The sequence below is a fragment of the Mobula hypostoma genome, chromosome 5 (genome assembly GCF_963921235.1).
Source record: "Mobula hypostoma chromosome 5, sMobHyp1.1, whole genome shotgun sequence".
NCBI classification, from domain to species: domain Eukaryota; kingdom Metazoa; phylum Chordata; class Chondrichthyes; order Myliobatiformes; family Myliobatidae; genus Mobula; species Mobula hypostoma.
The window spans coordinates 166,118,939-166,133,163 of record NC_086101.1 but is presented as its reverse complement, the minus strand read 5'-3'; the positions used below and the strand labels follow the sequence as shown (position 1 = coordinate 166,133,163).

General features: G+C 43.2%; 1 protein-coding gene across 1 annotated transcript in view; it reads right to left on the bottom strand.

Moving 5' to 3' along the window:
• thbs4a (thrombospondin 4a) overlaps nt 1-14,225 on the bottom strand; it is a 146,975-nt gene that overhangs the window by 19,721 nt on the left and 113,029 nt on the right. The window contains exons 17-19 of the mRNA XM_063049334.1: nt 13,751-13,929; nt 5,967-6,015; nt 1,390-1,586 (exon numbers count right to left, since the gene is read on the bottom strand). Coding sequence (XP_062905404.1) covers nt 1,390-1,586; nt 5,967-6,015; nt 13,751-13,929 — 425 coding nt within the window. The remainder of the gene's footprint in view (nt 1-1,389; nt 1,587-5,966; nt 6,016-13,750; nt 13,930-14,225) is intronic.

The following is a 14,225-nucleotide window of genomic DNA, read 5'->3' as shown; positions in this document are numbered from 1 at the left end:
AAGATGCTGGAGGAACACACTGGGACAGGCAGCATTTGTGAAGGGAAATGGACTAGACTAATGGAGTTATGAGGCCTCCTGCAAGCACTTAAGCTTGAAACAAAATGGAGGGATAATTAAGCACGTCAACTTGCATTTTTATGCACTTTCGGAATAGTAATAACCTCTTAAGCTGCATCAGAGGAGTGTTTTCCAACAATATCTAGAAATGAGTGTAATGCCCTGGCTAAAATTCTCACTGCTATGCTGTGAGGTAGTTTATATTAGCAGTTTTCTGTAGAAGCAGTGTGCCATGCTGGAAAGTATGTTTTGGCTTTGGCTAACATAAGGACCCTTGTTGAACAACTTAGGAATGTGACTCAGCCAATCGGGATTGTGGGATGTGAGGGAAGCTTCGAGAGAGCTGAGGGGAATAGTTTTCTGAAGTATAGTAGTCAGGGTTAGGGTGTTTTGGTGGGAGCCGTGGAGCAGGGCACAATGGAGGGTGCTGCAGAATGCTGTTGGAAGGAGAATCCCCGTTGCAAAAAGTGCTTTGTGTAAATGAATGGCTCTAAGGAGGAAGGGCCAATACTCCTGAGAGAGCCGGTTCGTTCAAGATGGTCTTCGAGGGGAGTTCAGAACGTGGTGGGTCCAGTGTGTGAGTAAAGAGATACCTCCCCCCCCCCCCGACTACTCCAGTATGAGCTCTAACGTTTATGTCCACATTGGATTGGTTTAACTATAATGGGCCCTTTTATTTTTCTTTTCTTTTCCTGTAACTGTTCGATAAAGTTGAAAATTTGGTAAATATACTTCCTTTATCATTTTTTGCTAGTGTATGATCTGTCATTTCTGGTCTACCGATAACTGTGTATGGGCAGTATTTACACAGCATTTGCTCAAATCGAGGCTTCTTTAATCGGAACATCCCGGCACTCCTGTTTGGTTGAACCCCAAATCATACTGATTCAAGATATATTGTGTATGAAAGGTGGTCTTCTCACCGCTGAGTCACGTGGCCGTTAGCAAAGTTAGCTAACGAGCTCCGATGAGAGGGTTCCATGACTAATACAAGTAGATATTGCAGCAGATGACAAAAAGACTGGTCAAAGTGGTAGGTTTTAAGAAATATTTTGAAGGGAAAGGGAGCGAGGGAGATGTTTAGGAAGAGAATTTCAGAGTTAGGTTCAGCAGTTGAATTTCTAGCTAGCAATGGTACAGTATTTAATTTTGGGAATACTGATTGATGAGGAAGGGGAAATTGGAGATGGGCAGGATGAGGGATTCATCGAACTGGGGATGTGGTGGTGGGGAGTGAAGAGAGGAATGTTGATTCCTTTCTTCACTCAATCTAAACCATGCACATCTCCCTGGAAAAAGCCAGTCCATAGACGTTGGTGGCCCATGTACCTTGAGCTGGATCCCTGGCTCAGCCACAGCACGGAATGGGGTAGCTTGCCAGTACGTCTGCTCGGTCTGTTTCCACATCACCACGTAGAAGCTGGAGCTGTCCTGATATCCAAAGATGAATCCAGCGTAGTCGTCATCGGTCATGGTGTTGACGTGGAACGTGCCCTCAAAATCAACTCCATTAAAAGCAGTATAGCCTGTCAGGTGATAAGATTCAGCTGTCAGTCCGCTGACCATCTTTTCTTTCCGAACAACTGTCAATAGAAATGCTTTTAAATTTAACGCTGAAATGAAGCAGATATAAAACTAGGCAGTTTCCACTCTATTTGTGGCACAGCAAGGCCTCCTGGTGTGGTTGAACTTCCTTCTACTTTGATGAATAAACACTTCTCGGGCTTCCAGCTGGACACGAGTATCGATTATAACTCAGTTATAATTAACTGAGTATTGATTATAACCCAGTGGCCACACATTTTAATTTCACATCCCATTCCCATTCTGACATGTCTATCCACGGCCTCCTCTACTGTCAAGATGAAGCCACACTCAGTTTGGAGGAACAACACCTCATATTCCGTCTGGGTAGCCTCCAACCTGATGGCATAAATATCGACTTCCCTAACTTCCGCTAATGCCCCACCTCCCCCTTGTACCCCATCTGTTATTTATTTTTATACACACATTCTTTCTCTCACTCTTCTTTTTCTCCCTCTGTCCCTCTGACTATACCCTTTGCCCATCCTCTGGGTTCCCCCCTCCCTTGTCTTTCTTCCCGGACCTCCTGTCCTATGATCCTCTCGTATCCCTTTTGCCAATCACCTGTCCAGCTCTTGGCTCCATCCCTCCCCCTCCTGTCTTCTCCTATCATTTTGGATCTCCCTCTCCCCCTCCAACTTTCAAATCTCTTACTCACTCTTCCTTCAGTTAGTCCTGACGAAGGGTCTCGGCCTGAAACGTCGACTGTGCCTCTTCCTGGAGATGCTGCCTGGCCTTCTGCGTTCACCAGCAACTTTTATGTGTGTTGCCTGAATTTCCAGCATCTGCAGGTTTCCTGTTGTTTATCGATTATAACTGATGTTTTGATGACAAATCTGCCATCTTCAATCAAGTTATAATCGATACCCGTGCCCAGCAGGAAGCCCGAGAAGAGTTTATTCATCATATACACCAGGAAAGCACTACTTTATCTCATTCACCCAATCAACACATCCATCTATGTCCTTCTCTCACACGCACCTTCTTTTATTCATTCCAGGAATGTGGGCTACAAAGTGAAGCCACCATAGAGTCATAGACCACTACAGCACAGAGGTCCTTCTGCCCATCTAGTCTATGCTGAACTATTATTCTGTCTCGCCCCATCAACCTGCACCTGTACTATAGCTCTCCATACCTGTCCTATCCATGTACTTATCCAAACTTCTCTTAAACGTTTCAATCAAACCTGCATTCACCACTTCTGCTGGCAGCTCGCTCCTCCACACTCTCACCATCCTCGGAAAGAAGAAGACCCCCCTTATGTTCCTCTTAAACGTTTCACCTTTCACCCTCAACCGGTATTGGACCGCTACTTTTTACATTGTTTCCCAATGATTTAGATAATGGAAATGATGGCTTTGTGGTAAAGATAGGTGGAGGGGCAGGTAATGCTGAGGAAGTAATGCGAGTTCAGCAGGACTTAAAATGAGAAGAATTGGGCAAAAAAGTGGCGGATGCAATACAGTGTTGGGAGATGTATGATAACACATTTTGGTAAAAGGGACAATAGTGCAGACTGTTATCTAAATGGGGGCCAGGGGCTACTTCTGTAAGAGTTGTTGCAGTCAGGTTGGTGCTACAGTCAGAGCAGTTACTACAGTCGGACAGGACAATTATCCTGCAGCTACCTTTACAGGCAAGATAGCAATAAGCTTGACAGACTGCAGAAAAAATTTACAACCATGTTGCTGGGACTTGAGGATTAAGTTACAGGGAAAAGTTAAATAGGTTAGTACTTAATTCCCCACGGTGCAGAATGAGGGGAGATCTTACCAAGGCATACAAAATTATCAGGGGTATAGAAAAGGTACATGTATACTTTTTTCACCTTGGGTCAGGTGAAACTACAAATAGAGGTCATAGCTTAAGGGTAAAGGTGAAATGTTTGAAGGGAATCTGCGGGGGAACATTTTACTCAGGGTGGTGTGAGTGTGGAGCTTCCATTGGAAGTGGGTCCAATTCTAACATTTAAGTTTGGAAGGGAACATGGTCTGGGTGCAGGTAGATGGGGCTAGGCTGAAGATCAGGTCAGCACAGACTAGATGGGCTGAAGGTTCTGTTTCTGCGTTGTAATGCTCCACGATTTTATTACACTCAGCAACAAAGCTGTTTCTGTCAGGAGAGAGATTACAGTCAGCTGCAGAGATTTTGCAGCTAGGGAGGGTGACCAGCAAATGTTGGCAGGTGGACCTCCAGACAAAACTGCAGTCAGGGGAGTGAACTGTTCATTCACTGGGAGTCCAATCCCATTGGAATTGTCCCCAGGAAAGGTCGTGAATATACAGTATGCAAGCTTTAGCACATGGCAAGGTGGGCTACAGAGGAAAGGAAGTGTATCTTGGCATCACTGATTGTGATTACTGGCATAGTGGCACATCTAGTATAGCCACTGCCCCACAGTACCAGAGACCCAGGTTCAACCCTGTCTATGTGGAGCTCTGTATGTATCCCCTGTGACCGAGTGAGCTTCCTCCCTTATCCCAAAGATGTGTGGGTGGCTAGGTAAAATGCCGCTAATGAGGGAGAGTTGATGAGATTGTGGGGAGAATAAAAATGGGATTATTGTAGGATTAATATAAATGGGCTGCTAACGGTCAGCATGGACTATGTAGACCTAAGAACCAGTTTCCCTGCTGTATCTTTCTATGACTCTCAATCACAAGTAAAGGCATTGCACTAAAGTAAATAATTCTGGTTTGTTGTCATTTACAAGATAATCTGCAGTCAGTATTTCCGCACAATTGGTTTCTTATTTCATCTGTTCTCTGAGGCAAGAGGTTTTATCTCAATTTCTTACTGAATTTATTGGTGACCATCTTACATGTACGATTGATTCTTTTGTAATTTCTTCTTCAACTGAAGGGAACTTCAGAAATTTATGAAGTAATTATAGGATGTGCTCTTATGAGTGTTGTTTAACTGATGCCTCGGCACTTGATAAAAATAGTTTGACAAAGCATGTTGAAGCATTTCTATTTTTTTGTCATTTACAAGTTATTAGGAAGAGTGATTAAAAAATTGGCGACAGAGGTTGTTTTAAAGGAAGGAATTGAAGTACGTTGCAGAAAGGTGTAGGGAATGAATTACTGAAACAGGCCCAATAAACACTGAAAGCACCTTGAATAATGGCGAAGAAAATTTGAATAGGTCAATCTTTGTTCTGCGGGGATACTGAAATATCCTGAAATGAACGGGTCCTGACAAAGGGTCTCGGCCTGAAACGTCGACTCTACCTCTTCCTAGAGATGCTGCCTGGTCTGTTGCGTTCACCAGCAACTTTGATGTGTGTTGCTGAAGTATCCTGTCAGACTAGTCTCCTTCTGGAGCCAAGGCTGTCATCATTTTTTTTATACCATGGACACCTACCATTAACTGAGGAGTTCCCAGATAGGGAAGTAATGAATGTGCCAGGAGCTGATACTGGGAGAGAGTTGGCAGATTGTGAGGTGGTTAAAAGGTCCCAAGAGGAATATAGAACAGAGAAGTGACACAGTCAGGTAAGAAGTAACTGTCAACATATGCACAGGCATGAAGACAAAGCGAATTTGGATGTAGTGGCAGAGTAGGGAATGAAAACTCCCATCACAATGACAAGGAAAGGAAGAAGGAGCCCATTCTGAAAGTCAAGAAAGAACTCAGCAGGGTGAGCAGCGTCAGTGCGGTGGAGGTGGGGGGGGGGAGGGTGGGGGAGATTGATGACATTTTGGGTTGAAACCCTGCATCAGGATGCAAATCCTAATGCAGGGGTTTTGACCCGAAGCATTGACAATTTCTTCACCCTCACAAATGCTTCCCGCCCCACTGAGTTCCTCCAGCAGAATATTTATTGCTCCAGATTCCAGCATCTGCAGTCCCATGTGTCTCTGTGAAAGCTGAGATCCTATGGTGGACACTGTAGAATCAAACTGGAGTACACCTACACTTGTGTCCAGATATGAGTTGATTGTGGAGGGGAAGGGGTTCATGAGTGATTCAAAGGACTGACTGGAACCAATGGCCATGGAGGAGTTTGAACTAACAGCTATAAATCTTGGAACCAGTCAGACTGAAAGCAGTCTCTGGTGCACACTAGAGAGAAGGTTTAAGGACAAAGGATCATGAAGAACAGATAGTCAAAGTGTGATAAGGGTAAATCTGCTGAGAAGTTTTACAGCATCAACGTTGGAATCAATCTACATGATAAATCTATATGTTAAGTTGCAAGCAACTGTAATGTTCTAATTATCTCTTTGGCTTCACTGTGCCTTTTTTCTTTTGACCTGCTGATAGTTATTATGTATTACATAAGGACATTGAATGCATTGTGTGATTTTACGTACCAACTGCCAGGCCAGGATCGCTGTTCATTGTCTGCACAATTTCCATTCCCTGAAATGAATCAGTTGGTTATGGAAGATAACAACATCCTATAGAGTACCTTTAATATAAAACAATATTACAAGAATGACAATATAACAAGCTATGTTGATCCATAAATGAGAAAAATCTCAGGTTGTATACATTCTCTGATATTAAATGGAACCTTTGAAATCCTCAAAGGCTTAATCAGAGGGTCAATTTTAATCTACCAATGAAAGGAGAGTCAAGAATTAAAGAGGTTTAGGGAAGAAATTGTAGTGTATTTAAAATTTCAGTAATATGAGTAATATTGCAAATATATTGTTTGATTCTTTGTTGTTTACGTATAGGTTACATGTAAGAAGTACGTCAATGGTATATGTTATTATGCCACAACGTCATGTCTGAGCATCTCACTAAAAGAAAAAGTAAGTAGACCAGTTGAGCAGCTCCCATAGATTTCTTTCAAGTAGTTTCTGGAGTTACAAAACATAACAATGGAGACAAGGACGTTTTAAAATGAACCCAAGATGACCACTTACCTGTTGAAGCACAGTGAGATATTCCATTTTTTTTTAAAGCAGTAATTTTTCTTTGGAAGGGGAGCAAGATGTTCAAGTTTAAAAGAAAAAGCATACCACGTGTTTCTTCAGAAGGGGAAAGAGAGGTTCGTGTTTAAAAAAAAGGCAGAAAATGGACAAAATTCACATGTTCATAAAAAGGGAGTACCGTGTGACAATAATAATAAATTTACAAAAGCAGAAATGGCTGGCTACTTCGGAAAGATAGATGCATTTGATTGAATAACAGATAACTGGATGATGTATACTGAGCGAATTGAGAAGTATTTTGAAGCAAATAAAATAGCCAATGAAAAATGAGTTCCAGTGTAACTGAGTGCAATAGGTGGAAAAAAATACAGTTTGTTTAGAAGTTTAACTTCTCCAACCAAACCAGCCTAAATGAGCTTTGCTGATATCATGAACATAATGCAAGAACATTTAGAACTGAAACCACTATTGACTGCAGAACACTTTAGGTTTCATAAGCAGAATCAAAAGGAAGGGCTGTCCATTTCAGCTTACATGGCTGAATTGAAGAGCTTGTTCAGCAGCGTCAGTTTAGTAATGCGCTTAATGATACCCTGAGAGATCATTTAGCCTGTGGAATCTTACAAGAAAGCACTCAAAAGCAGCTCTCATATTGAAACATAACTATGTTTAAAATAGTAGTTGAAATTGCTGTACCAATGGAAACAGTAGCAAGAGACACAACTGAGTTGCAGTCAGGAATGAAAGTGATCATGAACAAGATTGCAAAATCTAAACAGAGACCTGCCCGGCTGAACAAATTGTGGTACTGTTGTGGCAGGGTTCACACACACACCAGGCCAATGCAGGTTTAAAGAGAAAACTTGCAGAAAACACAACAAAGTAGGACACATTCAAAGAGCATGTCAGGCAGGATGTTCACGGATGACTTTGGAAAACTCAAACATTTCAAAGGTAAAATAATGTTAAATGAAAATGCCACACCCAGGTTTTACAAAGCCTGTCCAGTTTCTTATACTATTCTTTCCAAGGATATTTTTGCAAATCTTTCTGGAGAGAAACATTTCAGCAAAGTGGACGTAGCTGATGCCTACCCACAGATGGAGATGGAAGAAGAGTCCAAGATGTTTCTTGCTATTGACGCTCACAAACGGCTTAATCGCTATAATACGCTTTTTCTTTTTGGAGTAGCATCTGCACCTGCACTCTGGCAGGAAGTTATGGACCAGGTGCTGCGAGGCTGCCCAGGCACTCAATGTTACCTGGATGACATCATTGTTACTGCTGAGAACGACAAGGAACATCTCCAAAATTTCAAGACATTACTTACTGTGGTCACACCATTCACGCACAAGGTTTACACAAGTGTGCAGAGAAAATTCAAGCAGTGGTGGATGCCCAAGGCCAAAGGACATATTACAGTTGTGGTCCTTTTTAGGATTTGTCAATTACTCTAACAGGCTCCTGCCAAACCTAGCTAACGTGCTCCACCCTTGAACTCATTACTACAGATTGGGAAGAAATGTCAGTGGACAAAGCAATGTGAAGTGGCTTTCCAAAAGGTAAAGGAAATGGTGACATCAGACACTGTACTCACACATTATGATCCACATTGTCCAGTGAAGTTTGCTAGTGATATCTCACCTTATGGTATAGGTGCAGTCATGTCACATATTACGAGTGATGGAAGTAAACACCTCATAGTCTTTGCATTACGTTCCCTTACTGCTGCAGAGAATAATTACATACAAACTGACAGAGAGGTCTTGAGTTTGGTTTGGGATGTAAAACATTTCAACCTGTACTGTATAGGAGAGATTTTACCCTCATCACAGATCATCAACCATTGGTTTCCATTCTCAATCCACAGAAGGGTGTTCCACTAACAGCAGCAGCTCGAATGCAGAGATGGGCCCTGTTTCTTGGAGGACACAATAACAAGATTGGACTCAAGAGGACAATTAATCATGAAAATGCTGATGGACTGTTCTGTTTACCCTTGGAAAAGGAAATACCTGAAATGTTTACAAAAATGGACACTTCTCTTGATGTTTTCTCCCAAATGCAAATTGGAAGTCTCCCTATTACAGTTGAGATGATCCAAAGAGAAACCAGAAAACGCACCAGACTGTGTCAGGTCTACATCGCAACTCAAAATGGCTGGATTGCGCAGCAGAAATTCAGGGTTGCCTTATGTGGGGATTGAGAGTTGTTGTTCCATCCAGGCTGAGAGCTGAAGTGTTGGTGAAGCTACATGCTGGTCATGTAGATATAGTCAAAATGATAGAATTGGCTTGAAGCTTTGTCTGGTGACCTGGGATAGATCAGCAAATCGACCTGCTTACCATGCACTGTTTGGGATGTCAACACATGCAGAAGATGCCAAGAGCAACACCTCTCCATCGCTGGGAATAGCTCATATTGCTCTGGCAGAAGATTCATGTGCATCTTGCTGGACCATTCATGGGTACAAATTTCTGTGTAGTAGTGGATGCAGCTACAAGGTGGCCAGAAATGTTGTCAATAGCCTCCATTACAGCCTCATACAGTGCTGATGTGTTGAGAAGCCTATTCTCAAGGACAGCTACTCCAGAACACTTAGGTAATGACAATGGACCACAGTTTCTTGCGGAACAGATTCAGTCATTCCTGAAAATGAATGGAATAAGACATATTACATCTGCACTGTACCACTCAGTTACAAGTAGCCTGGTGGAAAATGTTGTCCTGAAACTAAAGTGCAGACTGCGAGCAATGTCAGCAGAACACAGTACACTGACACTGAATCAGAAGCTCGCCAATTTCCTCATTGCATATCGCGATGCAGCACACTCCACAACCGACAACTCACCAGCTGCGCTGTTCCTGGGTTGTCCCTTGTGCTCACGCTTGGATCTCCTCAAATGCAAACTCAGAAGGAGTATGCAGGACAAACAGCTGAGGAAAACTGAGGGCTCCTCGAACAAGGAGGTTCAATGTTTCACTCCTGGAGAAGCAGTCCTGGCAAGGTACTACAGGGGCGATCAAAAGTGAGGATGTGGAAAGATTAAAGACAGAACTGGACCACTCTCCTATGCAATGGAAATTGTGTCTGATGTCATCTAGAGACGACACTTCGATCAGCTGAGGAGAGCGGAGTCAACTGTTAGAGAAGAGAGGTGTCCAGAGCTGTCTGAGCCACTTCCTGCATTACAAGATCAACTCCTACAGCCACTGTGGAGGAGGCCCTAGGACCTGAGATTGTCTCACCTGAAAAGCAGAGTTCCCTTGTCTGGAAAGATGTTATCTTACAAAAGGAAATGACAAAGCATGCTTTACCTTCCCCTTCTGGATCTCATCTATCTCATTTCAGGGGTTGGATAGGTAACAAACCTTCATTACAGGCATATAGACTCCTACAGCTATCTCAACAATACTTCCTCCCACCCTGCTTCCTGTAAGCAACCTATTCCATTCTACGGTCTCCATTGTAGTTGTCTTAATGACACAACTTTACACGGGGTGCCTCTGAAAGGTCTTCCTTCTTCAATGTTGGACTTCCCTCTACCAGAACTGACAAATCCCTCAACTAAATCTATTTCTCATATCTTAGCTCATGTCCTCCTCTTCTCCTCATTTTTGGAAGAGCAAAGGTAAAGTTTCCCTGGTCCACAGCTTCCACCCCACCAACCTGTGCATTCAACACAGCATCCACCAGATTCGCCGAGGTTCCACAACCAGCCCCTTTTTTTTCCCATAAGTGGCTCCACGGTCATTTCTTCATCCCTACCACCCATGTTCCTTCCAATAGCACTTTTCCATGCAACATCAAGAGCTGTAAGATCTGAACATTTATTTCTTTCCATATGAGGACCAAAGAGTCCTTCCAAGAGAAGTTTGCATGACCTCATATCCATTGCATTCTGTGATCACAGTGTGGTCTCCTCTGCGTTGGAGAGACAAAAGGCAAATTGGTTGACTACTTGACAAAGCACTCATTTTTATTTGCAGGGTCTCTCAGAACTCCCCATCACCTGCCATTTTAATATTCTAGCTCATGGCTCCTGCACTGCTATAAGGATGCCCAAAGTCTGCTTGAGGACCACTGTCCTTTCTTCTCTCTGGGACCATTGTAGCTTTCCACACCCAGCGTTGCAATAGGTCACTTGTTTCTGCTGCCTGTGTGGGATGACAGGTATTTCTTCTGTAGTCACATTGGCTCATTCCCCCTCTGTCTATCAGCACAACTTGACCTGCTGAGCATCTTCTACAGACAACAGGAATTCTGCAGATGCTGGAAATTCAAGCAACACACATCAAAGTTGCTGGTGAACGCATGCAGAAACGAGTTCGGTGGGGCAGGAGAAAGCTGAGACAATAGGTCTGCCAGGACAGGCAGGTTTGTGGATCTTGGGTAGGAGGTAGAAACGGGAAGTGCGATGTGTGGGAACTATAAGGTTGGTAGCAGTGGATGGGAGATCCCCTGAGCGGATAAAGTCGGTGATGGTGTGGGAGACATTGGCCTGGTCCTCCTTAGTGGGGTCAGGATCGAGGGGTAAATAAGAGGAGGTATCCGCGAGTTGTCGCTGTGCCTCGGCAAGGTAGAGGTCAGTATGCCAGACTACAACAGCACCTCCCTTATCGGCGGGTTTAATAGTAAGGTTAGGATTAGTGCAGAGGGAGTGGACAGCAGAGCGTTCGGAAGGGGTGAGGTTGGAATGGGAACAAGATGCGGTGAAGTCGAGACGGTTGATGTCCCGTCGGCAGTTAGCAATAAAGAGATCCAGAGCGGGCAGAAGACCAGAGCGGGGTATTCATGAAGAAGAGGAGGGTTGAAGACGGGAGAAGGGGTCATCGGGAGAAGCGTTCACCAGTAACTTTGATCTTCTACAGACCCCTGAATGTCGTTCCTTTGTCTGCTTTCTCAAACTCTAATCGTAATCACCTCATCGTTCCAGGTTCAGTATTTCCCTCACTGCCCAAATCAACCTGATAACCTCTATAACTTGGCACTGACTACATTATTTGTTCTGTCCACCCCCTCCTCCACTTCCATCTTCTCAGAAACAAAAAAACAATGTTTTTCTCTCTTTGCCATTCTGGTGAAGGGTCTTTGATCCAAAACATGAACTGTTTTTCTTGATTTGCTTGACCTGTGGGATATTACATACAGTTTCTCTTTTTGATGCAAAGCATAGTGGCCATATCCTCCAAGAGGACTGTTAAGAGTGAGTTTTGTTGGGTAGATGATTTGTTTAACTTAAATGGCTTTGGCCACCAGACTTCTATTTGACAAAGTACTGTGGATTGAGTCCACAACAATGCGCTTCCTAAAAAGGTGTGAATATCAGATGCTTCTGGCGCCGTAGTTTGATCTGATGCTGTAGTTTTGAAGACAGTATTATCTATACACTGTAAATATTAATTGTCTTCTATGTTAGCACATAAAATGCCAAATAAATGTATTGTGGATTTAACTAAAGGCTGTGGATACCAACCCAGACATGTTGGCGTCGGAAGGAAAAGATGAAATCCGAAGGTGTTTGTATGTAGCTTCAAAAGGAAGCATTGTCCATAACTTTTTAAGTAGCGATTGCCTTTGTGTTTAGCATATAAATATCGATCCCACATTGGGCTAGCAGACCTTTATACGGAAAGCGTCTCCATCCGTATGATGCCTGCTGTACCTTGTGTCAAATAAAGAAGCTGCTTTGTATCTACCAGTGACTCTGTCTGGTGATTTCATCCACGCTACAACAGGACCACAGACCACAACTTTGTTGAGGTTTGGTAGTTTCTCTTTTGATACAGAGCTTTGACACAGAGTATGACCAAAGGTACAGGGGGATCAATAAAATTAGGAATGTGTCAGAGCCTGGAAAAGGAGGAGCACAAAGATATGAGAAAGTTTTAAAGCTGAAGAAAGCTTGCAGAATCAAAGAGGTGAAAAGTATTTGAAGTCAAAAGTTTTTAAATCACACTGTTGCCAAATCACTGCTGGTCCATGCACAGGGAGGATGGATAATTGAGATTTAATGCAAGTCAGTATGTGGGCAGCAGCGTTTTAAACATGTTCAAATATACTCAGTGGACACTATTAGGTACACTTGCTCCTTAATGAAAATACCTATCCGGCCAATCAAGTGGCAACAACTCAATGCACAAAAGCACTCAGACATGGTCAAGAGGTTCAGTTGTTGTTCAGACCAAACATCAGAATGGGGAAGCAATGTGATCCAAATGCCTTTGACCATGGAATGATTGTTGGTGCCGGACCAGGGTGGTTTAAGAAACTGCTGACCTCCTGGAATGAACGATCGCAAGAGTTTACAAAGAATAGAGGGAATTTTTTTTTTAAAGCCAGTGAGCAGTATTTCTGTGGGTGAAAACAACTTATTAATGAGAGAGGTCAGAGGAGAATGGTCAGACTGATTCAAGCTGACAGGAAGGCGACAGTAACTGAAATAGCCACGAGTTACAACAGTGGTGTGCAGAAGAGCATCTCTGAACGCACAACACATTGAACCTTGAAGTGAATGGGCTACAACAGGAGAAGACGACACTGGGTTCTGCTCCTGTGCCTAAGAACGTGGCCACGGGGTGTATATGGATGGTGTAAGGTAGGAATTCTGCCAGGTTAACATTTCATCAACACTCTATAAGGATTATAAAAGGATAGGAGCTGGAGAAAGACGAGGCCACAGCACAATGACAGGGAAAGTGGAGGGACGCTGTAGCAGAAGTGTCCCCAGTCATCTTGCATTCCATGCACTGAACTCTGACCCCGATTCGTCAAGGCATCCCATGCATCATTCTCCTTGTGTTAAACCAAGTCACGCACATGCATTCTCCATCAAGGGAATCCACTCTAAAGACAGCCCCTTAGGAGAATATCGTTCTCAACCCGAGTGATCACAGTATTAACACTACCACACAGCGGTGTTGCCAAACAAAATTTGACAGCAAGCCACATGAGGAGAAATGAAGATAAAAAGTAGCTATTAAAAGGAATGAAAAGAGATACCGACGTGGAAGGTTAATGGAGAGAATTCCACAGTGCAAGAGAGCAGGGAGTTTAAGGGCAGAACTCTAGATTATAAGCACTGGATAGCTGAAGGCATTGTTCCTATTTTAAGATTTGTACACTCTTATATTAGCTGCCATGCCATTAGCTATCCAGCATTTATGATCAAATTAATCTTAACTTAAATAACATTATTAACATTAATTCTCACCTGGTTGAGCACCACCCAGTTTGGATCAATTTGTGCATCCCCTTCCGGATCAAGGACAACAGTCTGGTATGCTCTGAAATCTGTTAAGGTAACTTCTGCATTCTCAGGGCAAACATCTATTCTATCAATGATGGTGTCGTGATCAAAATCACCTTCACAAATGTCTCCAACTCCATCAACTGAACAAAATAAGTAAGAGTCTTGTCATTGAAAACTGCACATTTATGATTTTTCACAAGGCATGATAATTCACATTCACAGTTTGTAATTGTTCAAATAGTAACTATCTCCCATTCCCATCAGGGCAGAGGCTATGTGGCATCCACACCAGGGCAACCAGACTCAGAAACAGTAATGCTGATCAACTACTCCACCCACCAACCCACTGACCCACCACACCACTTACCCCACCTACTTTATCATTTCCTGTCAGATTCACCGCATACACAGACACTCCTGTGCCTAGCATCACCTT